This window comes from Cryptotermes secundus, unplaced genomic scaffold, assembly GCF_002891405.2.
Source record: "Cryptotermes secundus unplaced genomic scaffold, Csec_1.0 scaffold532, whole genome shotgun sequence".
Taxonomy (NCBI): Eukaryota; Metazoa; Arthropoda; class Insecta; order Blattodea; family Kalotermitidae; genus Cryptotermes; species Cryptotermes secundus.
This window is the reverse complement of record NW_019744117.1, coordinates 162,486-186,945: the sequence shown is the minus strand read 5'-3', so window position 1 is coordinate 186,945 and position 24,460 is coordinate 162,486. Positions and strand designations below refer to the sequence as shown.

Sequence of the window (24,460 nt, the reverse complement as noted above, 5' to 3'; positions counted from 1 at the left end):
TGCCCAGCCACCAAACAATTCTGTCGCTTGCAGCGTATGCCTGACCCTATCGCCGGTCACGGTAGCCGTGCGGTCTAAGGCATGTACAGTCTTCGCTCGCTCGGAAGCCGGGATCGTGGGTTGGAATCCCACACAAAGCATGGATGTTTGGTGTGTGTATGTGTTTATTCAGTGTTTGTGTTGTCCTGTGTTTAGGTAGAGGCGTTGCGACGAGCTGATCACTCATCCAATGAGTCCTACCGTCTGTAAAATGATCTTGAAGAAAGTCAGAGGCCAGGGCTAAAAGGGCTGTAGAGCCAGTAAAAAAAAACAGACCCTACCAGGACAGTAATAGGAATAGGCCTATGTTAGAAGTGACTTGAAACTGTGCCGTTGGATGAATCTTCACAAAGGCCCTATCGTAGAATGGGCTCCACTGACTAAAGTGGAACATAGTGTCCATTAAAGAGTATTAAAAGGTTTGGACGGTTACACTAGTTAACCCTTCAAAACAATTTTGGGACTGGTTCTGTGGAATGGCCTTCAGAGCTGCCGTCGTATTACTCCTGATGTCATCAGTGTTATTAAAACGACTTCCTTTCAGTATTTCCTTCATCTTCGGGAACAGAAGAACGTCACTGGGGGCTAGATCCGGTGAACATGGAGGGTGTCCCAGCACAGTTATTTGTTTACTACCTAAAAGCTCCCTCACGGGCACTCTTCTACTTGAAACTCCGACATTCCCGCGACGGCACACCAAAACACTCAGACAATAACAGACGCCACTCAGAAAGAGACTGCCATAGATCAACAACAAGATATCTGTGAAACGCATATATCCCAACGTCATCAGACCATACTGAGGTTTCTGTCCACTGCTTTCACGGCAAAAACACGGTGGCGAGTTCGCGAACTTTATTGTCAGACCTGTATGCACGTATCAGAACGCCCTTTCTTCTAACACAGCTCTGATCATTACTGTTTCATCTAAGTTACTCCATTACGAGTTGTATTTATATATATTCTACAAAGAAATACCCTCTGTAATCAGTCTGTAACAAATAGGATTCTCGCATTAATATTTTCAGTTTACCGCTGATTTTAACGGACCGTTCTCTACTCTCATTTGTATTTCCTTCTGCCTAACGCTTCCCTTAAATGTACATTCTGTAACTTCGCAGCCATGAAGAGTACTGCTGCTGGTATGCAACGTCGAGTAGTCTGGTAGAAGTCTACAGACGTTTCGGAAGAACCTACTGCTTGCCACCTATTTTTTGCTAGATCCTTGCTTGGTTTACTCTTCGACAATGGATATGCAGGCAGTGCGTTTCTTCGAATGTCCAATAGACTTCTATTGTACTACAAAACATTATATCCTGGCAAACACTTTGTTGCCACATTAGCTGCTGTGAGACCCTGAAACCCAACGTCCTCAGTCGGGCTTAATTTGGACCAGGGGTCTCAAAACTTTTCGAACCGCGGGCCACATTAGTAATTCAGCACTTTCAACGGGCCGGATAAAATGAGAAATTAATAACTCTAGGTATATGAATGATGGAACTCTTTTTGCATTCTTAAAATCTGATTAAATTGAGGTTCAAATTTTGAAACGCTAATCATAAGTAGCGACTTTAAATGTTCATCGGATAAATTTGCCCTGTACTTCGACTTTATGTACTTCATCTGGGGAAAAGTTTGTTCACACAGATATGTCGTCCCAAAAATGGAGATAAATTTACAAGAAAATTTCTGTAATTTTGGAAATTGCTCAGAGTTCAGAAATTTATAAAATTCGATCAAATTTCCTTCCTTGTATTTGTCTTTAATATGATAATTTTCCTGAAGTTCAATACTTTCCATTTGAATTTGACTTGGGACATCTGCAGCATCACAGTCAAACGGATTTTGAAACAATCTAATTTCCTGAGGACTGGAATCCAAGTCAGAAAATCGCTTCCGAAATTCTTCTTTCAAATCTAAAATGACTAAATTTGCAAACGAGGAAGGAAATTCTGCTTCACCCTTTTTATGCAACTCTGCGTAGTATAGCATATGAACAAAGTTACAATTTTTCACTTGCCTTTCCAGAAGTATCAACTTTGCTCTGAATTCCTTGATAAGTGCAAATAAATCACAGACTAAGTTATTTTCACCCTGCAACTTTAAATTCAAATGGTTCATATGGTTCACCATATCAGCAAAAAATGCTAATTTCCAAAGCCACTCGGTATCTGATAAAAGTGGTTCGTGATGTTTTTCCTCGGTAACAAATATATCAATTTCATTGCTGAGCCGAAAGAAGCGCGAAAGAACCTTTCCACGGCTATGCCATCGAACTGCAGTATAATATGTCAGGTCAATAAGCTCGGAATCACATTTACCAGTACTTATTGGAAAATTAATTCAATTGTTGCATTTCTGCACAATTCTTTCGCTGGCCGGATAAAATCACATCGCGGGCCGTAGTTTGGAGACCCTTGATTTAGACCAAGGCCTACATATGCATGCAGCAAGGAAATGCAGAGCCTTAGAATTAGCCTATGATCCTACTGGAAATAAATATTTCCTTGACTCTCTGAATTGTGCGTTCAAGGCCTGAATGATTAAGAGGCATTGCGTCTCAGACAGTTATTTGCATAATGCAATATTTTCATTCGTTTAGTTCAGAGTTATTCTGAAAGGATGTCTCTTTCCTAATAGTTCAGAGGTACAGCATATAGCGACTGTGTTTCTTTTATTATGCTTGAACGTCTCTCCTATCTGCACTTCCATTATCGCAGAAGAAGAAAAAAAAAAAAAAAAAAGCACAACTCCGTCCAGTGTAGATGAAGTGGGAAAACTGTGCTTTTTATGTTGGTACCATGCAGAGAATTTATCTCTCTAGTGATGATATATGTTCTGATAGTATTCTGATGCTAGGCCTCATAAGTGTGGAGTTTTTTAATTCTTGACTGTATTAGCTCTCGCAGGCGGTTTGTGCTGTGGTTGGTTTGTATACACTAACTTGTGTTGGAACTGGTGTCAGGAGATAGGGACTAGCTCTATCGATAGGGCCCAACCGAGTAGGTCCCACTTAAAGACGGAGAAAGAATCTAGTCTCCGAAACGTTATGTTTTAAAGAGAAACATGACGAAGTTTTAAATTAAACAGGACAATGGATAATGTCCAGAAACACAATAGTTGTGATACTCTTCACGTTATTAAAGGAAGTCAAATAAATTGTCGTAAAATGATTATCTGCCGGTCACGGTAGCCGAGCGGTCTAAGGCATATATTGTCTTCGCTCGCTTGGAAACCGGATCGTGGGTTCGAATCCTAGTCAGGGCATCGATGTTTGTGTACGTTTTTCTGTGTTTGTGTCGACTTGCGACGAGCTGATCACCCGCCCAAGGAGTCCTACCGAATGTGTAAGATCTAGAAAAACCGAAGTGAACGGAGAAGTTCATGGAGGTAGGCCCAGGCCCGCTGGGGCTGTAGTGGCAAGGAAAAAAAAATGATCATCTTGTCCGCCGTTCTACATACGCTTCTTTTTGAACGTACTTGAGCGACACAATATACGAATACTGGCTTTCAGGATATAATGCCGTGCAGTCTGGTAGGTCGTTACCGACGTTTCAGAAGAAGGTTCTGTCCCATATTAAGGGGAGAACAGTTGGATAATTTTGTTGAACCACCCCAGAAAACCGCTGATAACCGTTTAAGAATCAGTGATTGTAAAGTTCACCGTGTTTTGGAGCACCTGTCTTCAGTACAAACTTACGATCTTGACGTCAGTTTATTCTCGTTCACTGATATTTCGCTGTACGCCACTGCACTGTCCTTTTCATAAGTGTTTTTGTTGCAACTGCGCTGTACTCACTGCGTCATCACACACGAATATTTGGTTAGACCGAGACTCAAATGAGTTGCCACTTTCCTGTGACTGACTCAGATATCGGAATCCACATTTCTACTCAGGCGAAGTCATTCTCGAATCGTCTCGCAGGTTCTCGGCCGACCCTGGTCTCGTTAATTCTAGAACCATCCAGAGGTGGGAGGCCGCTGTGATTCTTGAAAGAGGAAAGCACGCCAACGCAACACACCTTCCCTCGCTCACCTGGCAGTACTTTACCACGTATATATACGGCAAGGCGGATAATCGCCCAGCTAGCCTGTCTTTCATGGAATCCAATTTTTATTACATTCAGTCATCATCCTCACAATGTACTTCCCGAAGATCCATTTCAGTACTGTCATTATATCTACGCCAAGGTCTTGCAGTTCAATTGGTGCTTTTAAATTACTTCAGAACATGTGATACAACATGTACATTAACTCTCATCTTGAATTCCAGAATGTTTTTTGGAGGGTACGAAGATGATGATGATGACATCAGCGAAACGTCCTCTCAGAAGGATGAATTGGAAGACAACTTGGAAGATGTGGCTGCAGAACTTGATCTGGGAGAACCATCAGATGAACTGAAGGATTTCGCAAGACGAAATCTCGGTGAATTGCCAGACACAAGGTTGAATCTTGTGCAAGAGCTGAGGAACGTGATTTACGGTTAGTACTCTTAAATACTGTCAGTGAGTAGCTACAGGAATCGTTATGGAACGTTTCGTATCTGTAGTGCATCAAGGTTTAGAATGCAACTGAAATGGAGGGGTTGCTGTTATGCAAACAGATGTTTTTATTAATCAATCCACGACAAGTTCCGGCCAAGATAGACCATCATCAGGTGTACACAACCAAAGGCTTTTAATCTATTTCCCTATTTAGAATAAATAAATGTAGGCTTATGCAATCACCATTGCTATCTGTGTGTCCCACCCTATATAAGTTTAGAGTAGCTGAACCAAACTATATGAAATTTGGTATGTATCATAAGTCCCTCCCATTAGTCTGTCTGTATGTGTATCCCTCTATCGTTGTTATGCTACGGTTCTGTAAAAGAATAACGGCGGCAACTAACACACATGAAACAACAGAAGAATTCTTGGAAGCTTCATTTTCTATGCGGTCCTTGTCGCGTCATGGAAACAATGGCGAATAATTTTTCTTAGAACTTCTTATTATCAATCAACGTCACCCGAACAAACGGCTTTATTAAACAATTCACATCATGTTCTCACATACAAGTTTATGATTTATACGTATATCTGAATATGGTATATGTCATAAACACATCACCAGAATATACGAAGCTCTCAGTATGACTTTATATTATAGCATAAAATTGATGATTTATGTTTAGATTTCACTTCTTAAAGTCTTGTAGAATCCGTCTTCACATAAGCCCGTTATTGGGCCTTATTTCCAGCCAAATATAGCCAGTCCATGCCCTCCCATCCAATTTCTTTAAGATAAATTGTTATATGATTCGCCTGTCTACGCCTACGTCTTTCAGAGTCTCTTTCTCTCAGATTTCTTCTGCCAAAACTTTATATGTATATCTCTTATCTCGGTGCGTGAATCTCATTACGATTTTATAATATTTCGTACAAATTTAAGTCTTAATATGATCCATTTCTGACTATCTGTATGAAGGTGCATAATAGTACATTTTTATACCTTATACTGTACGTTATCGCTCTGAGAACTCAGCTTTCCGGAAACTGTATCCGAAGTCTGTGTACGAACTGAAGTGTTCCAAATGCATATGCAAACAGGTGCGTGTACGTCTTTGTGCTTTGGTAGGTGCTGCGCACTGCCGTTTGTTGTTACCGTAGTCAGTTACAAGCATATTGTCATATTGTCATATGTAATCATGTGTTTGCCTGATGATGGCTTTAATAGCCGAAACATGTAGCTGAACTAATCTTAGCCTTGACCATTGTATTGTTGTGTTGTGACGGAATAAAGAATTCTATATTGTCACATGTTTTAGTGACTGTAGGCGATTTTTGGACAGGACAATTTAATTATTGACACCTCACACAACACAACTTGGGATTACAGGTACTTACAGCGCCCTCGCTGATCTACACACTAGGGTTCTCAGTCTTCACTACTCTTATCCTGGCAACGGATTTATAAGTCTCATTATCATTTCAAATTACACATGAAGTCTCCTTTTCACAGTCTAATTCCTTTCTTGCCATTATTCTGTAACTGCCAATTTCGAAGACTCGACGCCAATTCCTCTGCCCCCACGCTCATATCCGAGCAGGCCGGCGTCTCGAAGCTCGAACCTTCACTTCCTACTACTGTTCTATATTGCTGAACACTTCTTTATAACCACTTTGCACAGACCACGCAGAAAACACAGCCACTATTGTTAAGGAGGCGTCTTGACTTGTCCGTTGCCTAGCAATGGACGTTCTATTATTGAACGTATACGCTTACGCTGGAATGTGTTTACCGAGTCCTTGCCTAGCAATGGGTATACACATCACAATATTATGAATGTTGATATTTAAATTAAGGCTAAATAATAAGCAGAATATTAATTAAACATGATACCTGAAGCGCTATCTGATAAAGAGTTCTTATAGGCGTATGATGGCGAAGAGTTGACCAGCGGGGGCTGCTCATACATTTGGTAGGTGAAGCTACCATCTACGAGGGTCGTACTGAAAGTCATGAGCAACAATATTTTGTAAAGTAACATGCTTTGTTATTGACAAACCAAATACACCACCTCAATCTATAGACCTTTCTTTATTTTTCCACATAATCGTCACTTCTTTCTACACATTTCTCCCAGCGTTCTGGGAGTTTGAAAATTCCCCTTCTGTAAAATTCCGTTCCAGCCATCCGAAGACACTGACGCACTGCTTTCTGAACTGCGTCCCTTGTCTCAAAACGGTGTCCACGCAGCTGATTCTTCACAAATCCGAAAAGATGGTAGTCGGAGGGTGCCAGATCAGGGCTATAGGAGGGGTAATGAAGTGATGGCTTTTCGCTGACCTTTGTGGTCTTCGGTCAATAACCGCGGGACCCAACGAGCACAAACTTTCCTATAGCCCAAGCTTTCAATCATCTCCTCTACTGCACTGGGCCCTATTCCAAGTTTTCGGGCTATTGTGTCCACAGTCACACGCCTGTCATCTTCAGTGATCTCATCCACTCTTTCCTTGTTGCGTTCAGTTGAGGCTGTTCGAGGACGACCGCTCCGAGGCTCATCTTCGATGCTGGTGTTCCCATCTTTAAAATGTTTCACCCATCTTCGAACACTGCTCGCACCCATGCACACACTTCCATAAGCACGCTGAATTCAGAAAGCAATGCGTCAGTGTCTTCAGATGGCTGGAACGGAATTTTATAGAAGGGGATTTTCAAACTCCCAGAACGCTGGGAGATGTGTACAAAGAAGTGGCGATTATGTGGAAAAATAAAGAAAGCTCTGTAGATTGAGGTGGTGTATTTGGTTGTCAATAATAAAGCATGTTACTTTACAAAAAATTGTTACTCATGACTTTCAGTACGACCTACGTACATTTAGTACTTTGTCAGACAGTATAGAGTTAATTCTGTTTCAGATAATTGGTATAAGACCCAAGCCAGAGTGACATTACATACTGAATTTTAGGCCCTGGTGATACGAACAGGAAGTGCACTTTTTACACTCTACATGTACAAGTATTATTCCAACAATAAATATAGGAAGGTCATTGAGGTATAAAAAGAGTAAAGAATGTTTATGGAAAACAGGCGTACTCCATGTTAAATATCGCCGTATCACCTGTTGTCAGTTGTGACAATACACTTTTTTTTGACCTTGTGTTTGCAGAACGAGGTGAAGTGGTGCCGCACAGGACGGACGACTCATTTCTTATCAGATTTCTCAGGGCGAGGAGGTTCGACGTGGAGAAAGCACATAGACTGGTCAGAGGAGTTTATGTACTTTACCTTACTCGTAGTTTAATATGGACCTTCATTTACACTTCCCCATTGTGATATATGAGTAAGAATACATGGCTACAAATCTTGTTAGATTTGTGGGTGTGAAAGTTTAGTCAAACAAAACAGTATAGACCTTAAACGAAAGCGGAAACGAAAAACACGAAAGGAAGGAGGAAGTATTTATCGTTTCCTGTTTACAAAATATTTAGTACTTAAGACCATAAAAGGAGTTATTAACGCCGAAATTGGGTTCTACCCGAAAAGCAAACAGTATAAAGTTTAACCAAATAATTTTTAGGTAGGTAATAATTTTATAAAAGTTGGTTTAAAGGCGCTTCAACTTCAGTTATGATTAGAGCCTACAGATGTCACGGACTTCCCATTATTCATTTGTTTCTTTTTTATAAAGATTTTTTAACGACGCTGTCAGTAATTTACACTACATAGCGTCACATTGGTGGATGAAAGTGAATAATGAATTGAAAAGGTGTAGACGGAAGGGATCGTGGTTTTATTTAAGGTGACAATATGGCATTTGTCTGGTAAGACTAAGAAAACCCGTGATAAATCTAAGATAATCTGTGTCCCAGCCCAGATTCGAAACGGGAACTTCCCGAATATATATCAGAAGCGTCACCGCATGCCTACATTGATAATTGGGACTTACTCTTGTATTTATGTGGCCGCGCCACAGTTCAAGCGATTAGTCACTGGTTCCCACCGCGGCGGACCGGGTTCGATCCCGGGTCTGGTCAAGTGGGATTTGTGGTGGACAAAGTGGCGCTGATGTCGGTTTTTCTCCGAGTACTTCGGTTTCCCTTGCCAGTCTTCATTCCACCAATTGCTCCACAATCACCCTCACCTATCATCTGGGGCTGGTACAATAGGCCAGAAGTGGCCGCAGTACAAGCGACCTAGTCCCACCCCACTAGCAATAAAAAGAAATATTCTTGTATTTCGGCCATCACACATCTGATAGTAAGATCCATATATTGCAAATCCATGGAGCAGAGCCCTCCTTGCGAGTATGGGATTCTTTCAGCCTCGTGTGGAGTTCACGATACCACGCCACTGAGTTCACAGTACAACGCCACTGGTTCCTACATACTGAACAAGATGCGTGAAGTGCCCGCTCTCTCAGACCCTATTTATTTAACATTCATTTGAATACTCCCTTCCAATCCGTGTTAGGTATTCCAAATGGTCTATTCGGTTCAGATTTTCTGATTATATATATACATGTGCCCGACTTATGCACAGGAGCCGGGATAGCATAGTCGGTATAGCGACTGGCTACAGGCTGGCCGACCGAAGTTCGGAGTTCGAATCCCGGTAGAGTCAAGAATTTTCTCTTCTCCACGTCGTCCAGACCGGCTCTGGGGCCCACCAGCCTCCTATCCAATGGGTACTAGGGGGGACTTTCCTCGGTGGTAAAGCGGACGGGGCGTGAAGCTGACCACTCTCCTCCAACTAGTGCCGAGGTCAAGAAAATGTGGATCTATACATCCACTCTCCCATACGCCTTCATGGCGTAGTGCTAAATTAGTTAAGCATATGGACAACTTTATCTTTTATCCACTTGTACTCTTTGTCCTACAAATCTGATCCAATCTTATTTGATTATCCATTTAGGCTCGTATTTGGCAAAAGAGTACAAAATATGAAACTCCTTACGCAGTTTTTGTATCCTTTTACTTAATCTCAGTTAGGTCAAAATATTCTAATCTGCTCTCCGATATTTTCAGTCTATTTTCCCATAGAATGAAACATAAGTTTCGCTTTTATAGAGACATCTGAAAGTTAAAGAATTCTGAAAGAATTGCTGACTAGTACGTGTATTACTGCAATTAACCTCTTTGTGAATGTAACCTCAATAAATAAATCATTAAATTGATACCGTTCGAAGATATAAAACAATTTTCAGACCGCCAGTTTCGGCAATAAGTAATGTGAGCTGTTCCTATTGGCTGGTTGTTTTCTGGATGTGCCAATTGGCCGCTGCTGAAGTAGATCATCTTACGTAAGTCTATGCATGCAATGAAACTCCTCACTTCCAGTATTTAGTCTGCTTGACACAATCATTAGCTCCAACGCAAGCACCATTTCTGACTTTTTTTTAACGCGTGGTAAGCAGTCTGCCTTACATTCACCGAAGCCATGTTTGTATATGGTATATGAATTAACGATTGCCTTATGCTCCGTTTGCTTGATTTTTTCTAAAACATAGGATTATGGATTAATTCTTTCTGTGAAGCTATGGATATTTTTCGTAATGTTAATGGGTGTTACATAACTGATCATGTATGTGACTGTAGGTCTACACAAGGTGAACGACAAATATTCCAAGAAGTGCAACCGAGGGTAGGTCTATATTGAGGCTTATGTTGAATTTTCCAACTCGCTTAAGGCAATTTCTATAATTCACTGCTATGGAACCTAAAGGCTTCTACTGATAAAGTCACTATGAGCTCCTAGTCGGAGTTCGTTCGCTCCAGTATACATTAAGTGTGATATTTCTTCCCACCGCGGCGGCCCGGGTTCGACCCCGGCCCTGGTCAAGTGGGATTTGTGGTGGACAAAGTGGCGCTGGGGCAGGTTTTCTCTGAGTATTTCGGTTTCCTCTGCCAATCTTCATTCCACCAATTGCTCCACAATCATCCTCACCTATCATCTTGGGCTAGTACAGTAGCCAGAAGTGGCCGCAGTACAAGGGACTTAGTCCCACCCCACTAGCAATAAATAAAAAAAAGTGTGATATTTAAACTGTGCTTTAATAAGCCTTCGTGACTGTCCTGTTACGTCAGGGATGATAGGTTGTGCCAAGCTCCATTTTGGTACTGCATTCCCATAAACGATTCGTCCTTTCAAATAATCTGTGAGGCTTCAACAAAATTTATATGATTTCTTTGTAGTGTGACATTAACAATCCAAAGAAAAGTACATATTCCATGATGTATAGAAATGCAAGAGCCAGGATAGCGCAGACGGTATAGCGACTGGCTATGGGCTGGACGACCGAGGGGTCGGAGTTCGAGTCGAGGTAGGGTCAAGAATATTCACTTCTCGATCTCGTCCAGACCGGCTCTGGGGTCCACCCGACCTCCTATTCAATGAGTAACGGGTGTAAATTGGCCGGGGCGTGAAGCTGGCCACTCACCTCCAACTAGTGCCGAGGTCAGGCAACCTTGGGTCTATACGTCGTTACACGTAGCGGTCGAACTAGTAGCACCCCATATTTCATATTTTCGGCATGCCCTGGAAGCTCGGACTGCTGAATACTGTTCCGAGATTTTTCACGATATTCCTTAGGTCTTCTAGAACAGTGTTTCTCTATGACAGCTGCGGATTACTGCATGGGCGGTCGGCGCACGCGCGGACCACGCTGCTATCGCAACATTCACCTTAGCCGCAAAGAGCATGTAGTTGTCTTTTTCTCTGCGAATGGGAGCGTAATTACAGTTAATGTTGCCAAACCACTTTTTTCTGTCTACCGGTTTAAAGTAAATTTCTTAAACAACAGTTCGTCATATTTCTTATTTAAATTACTCTATTTATTATATGTCATGTGATACCGTAACGTATTAATGACTAGGCGCGGGGTTTGGATCGATAATTGAATATATTGGACCAAGTCACCGCTTCTAACAGTTGTTGTATTGCTGCGCGCCCATCCGTTGCAGCAACATTTTCTTATTGAGCTGTTGCCTAGCAGCGGACAGTTTCTTCTGGTTCTATTATTCCTCGTTTCAGTTGCAATGTCACAATACTCTATGGACTATACACAGAAAATCCTTGCTAATCCGGTTACAGTTAATCCAGGTGTTGGATAATCTGGATCAAAATGTGAAAAATGTTGTTCACAGTATAGTACATACTTTAAAAACATATGGCATTTAGGATTGCAGATGAGTCATTTGTCAATTCAGATAAAAATTCGACAGTTTTTTTAAACCTCCCTTATTATGTTCAAACCCAAGTACCACTTCTGATTCTTCTATCGATGGAAAAATATATTGTATTTTTATCATTTTTAAACAAAGACGCAATATTGATATTTTTTATTTTTTCATCGACCCTGCATATATAATTAAAATTTTCATTTATTTGTCCTAAGTTTTTTTTTTTTTGAGGGTTAACTTTTGCTTCACTAATCCGGGTTATCGCTTAATTCGAATGACCTCCCGCAAATTATTTCGGATTAACGAGGGTTTACTGTAACACTGTGGACCACCTAATGGACCACCACAGCTCATCAGTGATCCGCGGATCACAGTTCGAGAAATATTGTTTTAGGTGAATGCCGAAATAGTGCCTCATTATGGGTCATGACCGCTTGTTTCCGCATACTTTATAATTCATTATTCACTACCACACGCGTTCGACGCCACGTACTCCGTGTTATCGACAGCGTCGTTAAACGGCCACGGATAAAGAACCAAGCACAATACCTAGGAGTAAATGGCTGCCTTCAGAACTAGTATACTAGCCAGATGTAATGAGAATAAGCAAGTCGACACGGCCGAGGTACACTTGTTGCAGGAGAGCGTGTAGAAGGGGTTGGTAGGAAATCGTGAAGGAAAGAGACAACGCGGAATCCCTGAGGGTAATATCAAAACTCCAAAATTCTGTGGTGCATTTCAAGAAATCCATTATTCCTTCTGGTCTCAATTTTAATATATGCCACCTGTTAACTGTTGAAGCTAAACAGGAACCAGCTACGATGGGTGGTAGGACTACTTACAGGACAGTTACCTCAAAGGACACCTGTTCAAACTGGGACTAAGTGATAGTCCCACTTGTGAGAGGTGTCAGACGGAAAATGGAACAGCCACACACGTCCTGTGTGAATGTGAGGCTTTAGCTTATTTAAGACTGCGTCACTTGGGTCAATACTTAATGGAACCAAATGGCTATTTTGACCCCCCCCCCCACGTCCAAAATCCTGCGCTTCATCCGAAGCGCGGGGTTGCTGAGGGAATAATTAAAAAAGGGGAAGCACAACAGATCACTGAGGTCGCGGTGCAAGGGCCGAGAAGGACTACCCCTCATACATTCATTCATGCCACCTGTTCCTCAAATGTGATCAGCCCAGATGAGTTTCATAACGTGTGCCCTCTTGCACAGTTCAAAAATATTTCTAATTATTCTGTTACGTAGTCATTTCTTTCCACTTCTAATAATTTTACTTCGTGAGCAGTCTTAGGAATCTCACTTTAGAAATTTGAAATATATTTGTATCGCTTTCTATCATTGTCCCGGTTTAGATGTTGTGTACCCACGTATTTGCGTGAGATTAGAGCCGGGATAGCTCATTCGATTTGGATATAAAAGGCTTAAGCTTGGCGGGGTCAAGCTTATGGCCGTTCCAGTGACTAAGCTGGGAAGTATAACAGTATGGATTAAATTGGGGGGGGGGTCATAAGCCTCTAGAGACTTGGCGCCAAGATGAACTGATTGACGGCAAACAGCCAGTCGTAAAGTAATTCTGACTCTGACTCTCGGTATAGGGACGGTTTATGGGCTGGAAGAATAGGTATTCGATTCCTGGCAGGGGCAAGATATATATCTCTTTTCAACATCGTTCAGACCCGCTCTGAGACCCACGCAGCCTCCTATCCAGTGGATACCGGGGGCTCTTTCTCTTCGTGTCAAGCGCCCGGGGTGTGAATCTGATCACATTTCCATGTATGCAGATGTCAAGAGTGATGGTGATATACCTCCACTCCACAATGCGTTCTCATGGCGTTGTGTTTCATTAATTACGCATAGGGACAACTTGAGATGATTTCTGTCATAAGCAGTAGTTCATATCTGTACAAGCTGGTCAGGAATGCAGTGTTTTGTAACATTTGTATGTGAATAATTTCAATTTTTCTAATTTAAAATTCTTGTACTAAATCGTGATTTTTAGTAAACTTAGAGCTTTCAGTATTCCAACACGCTCGATAAATAATTTTGGGCTGAATAAACATAATTCATTCAGTATAACTGATTAAGTAGGAACTTACTAATTTGAAGAATAATTGGAGCAGAAAACAACTGACCAGGCTTAGACTGAATATAACTCGAAGTGACTGAAGTACAGCACTCCGTAGCCTATAGTCCGAAAGCGAACTATACCGACGGAGCGACCGTTGCTTTTCGGCGAAATTAGTGCCAACTTTCGCGGATAGAGCGTGTCGCGTGGTCAGCGCAACTGATCCTCACGGCCGTTAATCTCGGGTTTCTAGACCGGAGACGCTATTTCCTTGAAATAGCTCTTAAGTTATCCTCACGAGGCTGAGTGAACCCCGTCCTAGAAACACCACTCAGAAATTCTGGTAGCGCCAGGAATGGAACCCGGGACCTCTGGATCTGTAGCCAGGAACTCTGACCACTAGACCACAACGTACGACCAGGTCGTTAAGGTACGGTGTACTTTTTTTTTAAATCACCGGAACCTGCAACAATGTGCCGAACTGCACGCTACGTGACTATGTAGTAACATTATACAACTTCCTGTAAGGGTAGAGAGTTGGTAAAGCCATTTACGTACTTGTTGGAACTTCACTTCATGTAAAACTGTGTATTATTTTAGGGGTTCGCGGTATATAAATTTCAGAGAAACCTTGGCACACTGGATATTGATACAGAAGGGAAAATTAAGCCTTCAAAGGCGAGTGATCACTATATAATTGTAAAAGCGAAGGAGGAAGAGCAATTAAAGCAAATAGAAAGCCAACTGTTAATAGAAGTGTTTCTTTAGAAGCAGTGTGAATAGGTGCAATAGTACATACTGTACACGATAGGTCATAAAGAGGAAACAGAGGCGATTGTTACAGAGTAAAGAACAGTTCCTTTGAAGTAATTTTAGTACGGAAGAAGCTAAGCAATATATAGTTGGGTGCATCAGGTGCAACAAATTTAGTGGGAGAAGTAATTAGTACGGAAGAAGCTAAGCAATACGTAGTTGTGTGCATCAGGTGCAACAAATTTAGTGGGAGAAGTAATTTTAGTACGGAAGAAGCTAAGCAATACGTAGTTGGGTGCATCAGGTGCAACAAATTTAGTGGGAGAAGTAATTTTAGTACGGAAGAAGCTAAGCAATACGTAGTTGGGTGCATCAGGTGCAACAAATTTAGTGGGAGAAGTAATTTTAGTACGGAAGAAGCTAAGCAATATGTAGTGGGGTGCATCATGTGCAGCAAATTTAGTGGGAAGATATAAAAGTGTAATTGTACAATCCTCACCTGAAAATCGTATTGACACACATTTAGATGTGTGTCCATAGACGAGGTATGGATTTGATACTGGATTTACTGACCACTTGTACACACGGCTCGGAACTACAAGTAATTACAGCGCCACCTGTTATCTCCATAATTCACAGAATACCACAGCACCCGGTAAGACTTTTCAGTTTTTACTAGTTGTATCCTGGCAACGGATTTATAACAGTGTCACTGTTAATTTAAAGTACGCATGAAGTCTTCTTTGCACCGCCTAATTCCTTTCTTGTCATTATTCTGCAGCTGCTAATTTCGGAGACTCGACTCATTTCAATTCATCTGCTCCCAAGTTCATATCCCGGCAGGCTGGCGTCTCGAAACTCGACTCTTCACTGTCTCGACTACTCAGCTTGGTCGCTTCAAAAGTCAAAGTCGAAGTCACATTGCGACCGACGGTCGGTCAGTCAGTCAGTAAGTCATTCTTAGTGTTTGAGTCCTCTCTGGGGCTCATGAACAAATATTTATTACTGTTTGAGATTTACGGTCTTGTTTTGTGGAGCGCCCTCTCTGACGAGAGGACAGGTCTGTCTTTTCTATATGCTGCTGGCCCTTGCCAACAAAGTCTTTCACGGGTCCGAGTCCCTTAGGACTCGCGACCAAATTTTACTGTCTCAGATTTGATACTTCCCTTTTCGTGGCCCCTACGACTCTCAAGGTCACGGTGTAGGTATTCGACCCCGCCTCCACACGGGTTTCTGCTCGCTTCTCAAAGTCAAAGTCAATGTCACATTGCGACTGATGGTCAGTCAGTCATTCAGTCTTGGTGTCGAGCCCAATCTGGGGCTCATGATCACATATTTATTACTGTTCGACAGTTTAGGTCTTGTTATTGTGGGACGCCCTCTCTGACGAGAGGATGGGTCTGTCTTTTGTCAGAGTCATTGTCTGTAGCAGTAATTCATCTGTCATAATGTAAAGGATATTTACATTTTACATGTTAAACATGATAATAAATGTATTAAATATATACAGGGCCTCTGTCAGTCCAGGCTCAGTACAGTAGTAGCTCCGCTACAACGGCAGTCTAGTCACTTGAATGGTCGCTTCTTCCTACCGTGTCCTTTTATAACCTCTCGGCACGGACCACACAGAAAACATAACCTCTGTTAAGGAGGCGTATTTACTTGTCCGTTACCTAGCAATGGACGTCCTATTGTTGGGCGCCTTGCTGCGCGCGAATGTGTTTACCAAGTCGTTGCCTAGCAGTGTGTATACATGTCACAATATTTATAATTATTTCTGGTAGACACAGTATGGCGCTGATCACAGTGGCCTCACGGTCTAAGGCATCAACCGCCCTCGCCCGCTGGAACACTTGGATCGAGGCATGGATGTCTGTGTGCGTTTATTCCTCAGATCAGGGAGTCCTACCGACTGTGTATAGGATTAAGAAACTGAAAAAGAGGCCAAGGTCTAAAAGGGTTGTAGAGTCAGAGAGAGATACTGTGTGGTTCCCAGGAAAATAAAAAACCTGCGTGAGGCTTCCGTACCTTCTGTAGCTATGCGAATGTTAATGGTATTTGTAAAATTAGGTTTTATTTTGTTATATCCTCCATGGCGCTTTTAGCCGCAAGGGTTTCCTAAGATACAGACACGTATGCTTTTAGAACAATGGTTCTCAACCTTTGTCAGACCGCTGCCCGATAATTTCTTTTTTCTATAAGATGAGGGCCCGGTACCGGACCGCGGCCCCGCGATTGAGAAACACCGTTTTAGAGGTCAAGGAAGGAATTTGACCCAACAGGATGTGTTATCAGAAGTATTTGTTACAAAGGAAAGGAGGGTCTCTTTTACTTTAAATGTGAAATTGTACAGTGTGGAAAGGATGTTTAAAGATAAACATCACTTCCCAACAAGTTAAGAGTGCGAACGATTGCCCATTGTCGGAGTCTGGTCGTGAGAACTCTGAAGCCATGACGTAGCTGCTTATCTGGGTGTAAAAGGGCATTAATTGGAAAGGAGCGAATTTTTGTCTCGAGCCTCGAACTTGCATATTGCCGTGAGGAAGTCCATGGGGAACCTGCGGAGTGGATAAGAAATTTTAGTGGAGTGCAGAAGTAATTTTGAGGATGTATACAGATTGAGAAGTTGCAACTGTGTTTTCTGTATGAATCAGAAGTACGTACAGTTCGCTGTGCTATTTCATTACCCAACTCCATAAGAATTCTTCCCATTCCGGTGCCCATAGCGATCTGTATCGCCTGGGAATAGAACTCGAAGCTGCAGACTAGTGTTGGCATATATGCACCAACTCTGCTGGTGCAGATAGTAACGGGGTAGCTCAGTCAGTATAGCGGCTGGCTACTACTGGCTGGACAACCGAGCGCTCGGAGTTCTAGTCCTGGTAGGGTGAAGAATTTTCGCTTCTCCGTGTTGTTTAGACCACCTCTGAGGTCTACCCAGACTCCTATCCAATGGGTACCGGTGGCTCTTTCCCTGAGGGTGAAGCAGCCGGGGCGTGAAGCTGACTACTCACCTCCAACTATTGCTGAGGTCAAGAAAATGTGGGTCTATACATCCACTCCCCTATACGCCTTCATGGTGTAGTGCTTAATTAGTTAAATGCAGGGACAACTTTACCTTTACCTGCTGGTGAACATAAAACCGCCGGATTCAGCACATAAGAGAATTTCGGAGGCTGGGGATGTGCTGAAGTTGACGGAACGGTTGGAAAAGTTTGCCTTTACATGTTTCGGCCACTGCTGGCCTTCATGAGAAAGCGTAGTCAAGGCTATAAAGAAATACTAACATTAGAAGTTCTTTATGAGAACTTATGTTCGAACGCATATGCAAAGTACGTATTTCTCTGTAGTGTTGGCTACGTCTCCTGAAGACGTTCAGTAGTGGCTGAAACATGCATTGACGCGCCTTACTTCTTAGATACGTATAGGGTTTCCGGATGAAAAGTATCCATATTAAAAAATGTGTAACTCGGAAACTAATTGCCATACACGTATCCGGTTTATGTCATCGGAAAAGAAAACTCTGAAAGTTGTTTTCATACCCGGCTTACGCGTATACGCCGCCACATTTATGCCACCATGTTAGGAATCACCTGGACAGAGAGATAGCTGGGATATTAATTGGCAGAGGTGGACCAATCGCTTGGCCTCCTAGGTCGCCAGATTTAACCCCAGTGGATTTCTTGTGAGGTTATGTGAAGAACATTGTCCACCAGGTTAAGATCAACGACTTTCAACACCTGAAAGCCCGCATAAGGGACGCTGTGGCTACGGTAACACCGAACTTGCTTCAAGTATGGATATTTGTCGTGCCACCAAGGGAGCCCACATTTAGAATTATTGAGAAAGTTATGTACGCAGAAAAAACTTTGATAATTTCCCTTTTTAATGGTGTAACCCATTAATGTGTATAATAAATTCCTTATTAGATATAATGATTTTATTCTGGATACCTTTCATCCGGACACCTGTATTGAGAAGCGTAACGACTGAAGATGTCACCTTTAATAGAGACAAGAACTTTATTAAAACTAAGGGGAAAAAGTGATTAATACAATGTCAACGTGCCACCGGGAACCTCGAACAAGTTTTTCATAAGAAAATGATAAAGAAAAACTCTCAAGATATCTCTACCATATATAATACTCTGAATTTAATCTAATATAAACAGTGCACCGTTACTAATTTCGTTATGAGATTAATTGTACGATTGGGAGAAGTTACAGGATTATATTTTCTTCAACTAGTTTCTGACCCCTCAACAACAGGAGGTTCCCATCGGTAGAAATCATACAGGATGCAGTCAAACCAATAAAATACTTCTACAACTACCACTGCTACTAATAAATCTGTTGCCAGTATAGACATCGCCTTTGTCTTCATGTTGTGTTACATGAAAGGAAGCGGCAGAAAACAGGGCCTAGTTTGGTGTATACTTGTGCTCGACAGATGTTAGGTTAGAATTAGGGCATTGGCTATTATGAGGTTTCTCGGGAGTTTCCCCAGAACCTCTAGGCAAATTCCCGAAGAGTACGTCGATTAGGCTCTTACCGCTTCCTTCCAACCTCTTTTCATTTCATTGTTCATCATCACCCATACTACCACTGGACACTATATAGCCGGAAATGCTGATAGCTACTGATACTACCACTGGACACTATATAGCCGGAAATGCTGATAGCTACTGTACTACCACTGGACACTATTTAGCCGGAAATGCTGATAGTTACTGTACTACCACTGGACACTATAGCCGGAAATGCTGATAGCTACTGATACTACCACTGGACACTATATAGCCGGAAATGCTGATAGCTACTGATACTACCACTGGACACTATATAGCCGGAAATGCTGATAGCTACTGTACTATCACTGAACACTATAGCCGGAAGTGCTGACGGCTTCACGAAATAAACCACAGAAACAAGACAAAGTAATAATTATCTTCTCTGCCACGTTTATCTGTCTATGGCTGTACATCCCTTTGTTGGGTCTTGCCGCTTTTCAGTTTCTTAATCCTATACATAGTCGGTAGGATTCCTTGGACGGGGGATCAGCCCATCGCAGAACCTCTACATATAAACAGAACAACACAAACACAGAATAAGCCCATAACGACATCCATGATTCTAGTGGCATTCGAACCCACGATTCCAGTGTTCGAGCTGGCGAAGACGGTTCATGCCTTGAACCACGAGGCCACTGTGATCGGCCGCTGCCAGGTTTACTGGTAGAAGTGTTACACACTTATCAAGTGCTAAATTGTTTTGAACACAAGTCGTTCACCACTGAAGGTTGCCGATCTGAGGGGGACTTCTCATACATCAACATGAAATGGTGGTCGTCCTTCAGTTTTGTGACCTGCAGCACAGCTAAGCATTCACGTGCCTTCTCCATCTAAATGTTTTGCATTAAAAGAGAACTACTGACATTTAAAATTCAGAGAGCGTAAATCACATAGCGTAGAAAGAAGTGGAATGATAATAACGAATGAAGTAATAAAATAATAATCCTTCAGCAAATACAGTTATTCACTCACTCACTCACTCACTCATGGAACTGAGCCCTTCCTGAGAAGCTGCCAATTGTGCAGCTACTCAAGAACTTCCCAGCATTTTATGGAACCTGAAGGTTCATTATCGTGTTCACAAGAGCCCTCCAGCTGTCCCTATTCTGAGCCGGATGAATCCAATCCATACCATCATATCCTGTCTCTCTGATATCCCTTTTAATATTGTCCACCCACCTATGCCTTGGTCTTCCCAGTGGTCTCCTTCCTTCCGGCTTAGCAAATATAATTAGGATTATAAAAATAACGGTGGACGAGAAGGACGGGGTAAAGTAGATATGGGAAATATATACAAAATTTTGATCGGAAAGCCTGAAGTGAAGAGACGGCTTGGGAGATTTAGACATAGAGAGCAAGGCAATATTAATAGGAATCTTAGGTAAGTCCGGATTGGTTCAGTGAACACCGTGACGAACCTTGAGGTTGCATGAAAGGAAGGGAATACCTTGTCCACCTCCAGAAAAAGTGCCCTCTTTCATGGAATGAAAGTAGACAAGAATTTGGAAAAGGCTGCTGTGGCAAATTTGATGATAAGCCTAACATCACCCAATTTGTCGTGAGAGACTGAGGAAAATCAGTATAGTGATGATATGATACTGGGAGGAACGGAAACAGTTTCAGAGCTTGCCGTTACGCCAGTCTGCACGGTCTTTCCAATAAGCTGTTGTTAATGATGTTGTAAACAACTGCTAATGATTAATAATGACTGTTAAGGTTGAGTGGTTACAATTTCCTATTCTTGAAGTCTCGGCTTCAGGCTGACTATTATGAATGAAGATTTGTAGTTTCTCCAAAGATACGGTGAAATAGTACCTTAAAATTGGCCATGGTAATTTCCTTCCACTTCATTCCCATAATGGATATAGTAAAGAAAATGTGTTATCAAAACCACAGCAATAAAATCAGTTGACAAATGATGATAAAAGGCACCTCCGTTATTGCATCTTTAGATTAATTCGGTAGAATTTCGAAAAAGAAAACTCCGCATTAGTGACACTATTCTCGTTATAGAGATATAGAAGGTGAAACATTTTTATATAATGACACTTAGAGAAACGTAATTTAGCTTTATGAACGCATAACACATAACGAGATTCCTCGTTGCATTGTTTATTTATTATAAGCATCGGTTGAATGGATAGGTTTGGAAATATTTCTTTCTTACACGAGCTATATATACATGAGCAAGATTGTAATACGGTTGACTCAAAACATGCGCTTACTTTATCCGCGGTTTTATGCCAGTGTCATGAGGAGCATCAGTGTCCTGACCGCACACGCCTCCAACGGACTACACGGCGTTATATCCCAGAAAATATAACCTCAATCCTACACTATGTCCATTTCAGTTTGCACGAGGAGCTTCTAATTTGAATTTGAAGTGTTAATGCCATTTGCTTTATCGTCTTCATCTGGATGTCACAGCCCTTAAAGTAAATGACCAAGCGCTGGATGACTTAAGGTTCGTTTCCTCACCGGTTCAAGGATTTTTCTGTTTTCTACCACGTCTGGACGAGCTGTGAGAATCACTGAGCCTGCTGTCAAACGTCTGCAGAGGTACAACTTGCAGTATTTGAAGCGTCACTGTCGGAATTCTGCTACTGCTTTGCTTCACATGAAAAGTAAAAAGGTGAAGTCACCTTGTGCGTAATTAATTAATCACCACACTATGAAGACTTAGGGGAGAGTGGAGGTATAGCTTCGCCATTCTTGACCTCGGCACTAGGTGGAGAACTTTGGTTAGCATCACGACCCGGCTGTTTTACCTCTGGGAAAAGAGCTCCCGTGCAAACTGGATAGGAGGCTTGGTGAGCCCACAATCTGGTCTTGACTCTGTGGAGTAGAGAGACTGGAGAGAAGTAATAAAAGAGAATCAGAATGCATACGCAGTCACTATTAAGATTTCAGTGTTGACTATTGTTTCACATACGACACTGAAATTAAACGCATTTGTATATAAATTAATTAACATGTATTTCGACGCAATATTCATAACTGTGAGTAATAGAACACTACTTTAAAATAATGAAGTAAACACGGCTTTAAGGTAGTCTAAACTCCATAAAGATTGTTTTTTCTTTGTTACGGGGGGGGGGTTTCCACGGGGTAAAGCGGCCGGGGCGTGGAGCTGACCACTCACCTCCAGCTAATGCCAAGGTCAAGAAAATGTGAATCTATATATCCCCTTCCCATACGCCTTCATGGCGAAGTGCTTATTTAATTAAGCGCAGGGACATCTTCACCTTTTACTTTCCTTTTTCACTGGGGATGAGTGAATGTTGAATAGTTTGTTCTTTTTTTTATAGTTTCTTTTAGTTTCTTGGAGTGGGGCGAGACGGAGTCCACTTGGTACGTCGCCCACTAACTGGCCTAACTGATTGTTGAATGTGCGAGCTTAGAAATGTGCTCAAAACGACCCATATTTTCTAAACTGAAAGATTTACAGAGAACGTGTACTGGACTTAGCCTGTAAACTTTGTCCCTAGTCCGGTATTCTAAAGAACACAACTATTCGGAAACTGGATCTGTTTCCGTTCTGAGGTGAGGGGTTAGGAGGAACCTACTGTTGGGTCTGTTAGAAAGAACCAACCTCAGTCACTGGACCCACATTAGCTATTTGTAACGCAACGGAATGAGTAGTCTTCCATCCCCTCACCCGAGGATGGAAACAGGTCCAGTTTCCGAAATGTAGTGTTCTTTGGAATATCGGACGATGGACAAAGTCCAGCAACCCAGTAATCCAGAGTATATATACCTCAGACCCATGTGGAATCTACAATTAACAAAACGTGTGCTTAATTTTTTCTCCACAACTATTCTAAATAGTTTTCACCCCAGCACACATATACTGGGATAAGCGTAGTAGGAATGTATGCAGATCTTCATGTAGTCATCTTTAAACTTGATCCATCTAGCGAAAAGTGAAATTACCCGACAATATTTCGTAAAATTCTCAGCTGTCAAATTTCATTAAAATACGCCCAGCGCTTCTCGGATTTGATTCTTGTCTAAGGGCGGGCGGAGGCCGTGCCATAGCTCAGACGGTTCGTCGCCGGCTTCCCCCACTGCGGCCCGGGTTCGGGCCCAGCTCAGGCCAAGGGATTTGTGGTGAACAAAGTTGCATTGGAGCAGGTTTTCTCCGAGTACTTCGGTTTCCCTGCCGGTTCTCATTCCACCGACTGCTCCACACTCATTATCTATCATATGCTGCTGGTACAATAGGCCAGTTAGTGGCCGACGTACCAAGTGGACTCAGTCTCACATCACCCCCAAGGAACTTAAAAGAATGCGGACGGGCGGACGGGCTGAGCGAACCCTATGCACTGCAGGTTTGGGAACGCGCCTGAGAATTGTCCACGAGCAAACTACAACCTTGTCTTTGTATAACTCGGAAGATAAGAATGCGCTGACTCCACCTCGTCAGACTGGAAAGGTGGGCAAAGCACGCACATAGAGGAACACCTGCGACAAGTCGAAAGCAGACTGGGAAGTGACATCTTGTCACACTGTCGGCTGTGGCGCAGCTGTGTATAAAAAGTTGCCGAGCAAATGACTGCCTGTATACTTGTGGGAATCTGTTCACGAAACACAGCCGAAATTTCATTCTTACGCTGATAATTCAACTTGTAAATTAACATTTAGTAGTAATTTCATGACAGTTCCTTTTACAAAAATAAATTTCCGTGAAACATTTTGTCATACTTTCGCTACATTATCTTCTGTCCTGTAATTATTCAAACAAAAATCGTAACGTTTACTGATTACTCCTTCTGCGATACGCTTTTGAAACGATCCGGGATAACGCATTTGGTATAGTCACTGACTACGGGCTGGACGACTGAGGGGTCAGAGTTCGAGTCCCAGTAGGGTCAAGAATTTTCTCTTCTCCACGTCCAGATTGGGTCTGGGACCACCCAGCCTCCTATCCAATGTGTACGGGGGGCTCTTTCCCCGGGCTTACGCGTCAGGTGCGTGATGCTGACCACTCACCTCCAACTAGTGCCGAGGTCAAGAAAATTTGGATCTATACATCCACTCCTCCATACGCGTTGAGGCACTATGCTATAAGCCGGAAGGTCGCGAGATCGAATCCCGATGAGGTAGATTTTTTCAATTTACCTAATCCTTCCAGCAGCACTATGGCACTGGGGTCGACTCAGCCTCTAACAGAAATGAGTGCCAGGAGTATTCTTGGAATATTCTTGGGGGTAAAGGGCGGCCGGCGGGTGGGGCTGATAACCTCGCCGCCATCTATGAGCCGATTGTCTAGAAAATGTGGGACCCTCAACTTCTCACAACCTTATGGGCCTTCACGGCCTGTTGCAGGGATACCTTTACTTACGTTCTAATAA

General features: G+C 42.4%; 1 protein-coding gene across 3 annotated transcripts in view; it reads left to right on the top strand.

Annotated features, from left to right (window-relative positions):
- LOC111874496 (alpha-tocopherol transfer protein) overlaps positions 1–24,460 on the top strand; it is a 69,942-nt gene that overhangs the window by 12,902 nt on the left and 32,580 nt on the right. For all 3 annotated transcript variants that reach the window (XM_023870052.2, XM_033755469.1, XM_033755468.1), the window contains exons 2-3: positions 4,313–4,524; positions 7,694–7,788. In XM_023870052.2, coding sequence (XP_023725820.1) covers positions 4,314–4,524; positions 7,694–7,788 — 306 coding nt within the window. In that variant the 5' untranslated portion in view covers position 4,313. The remainder of the gene's footprint in view (positions 1–4,312; positions 4,525–7,693; positions 7,789–24,460) is intronic.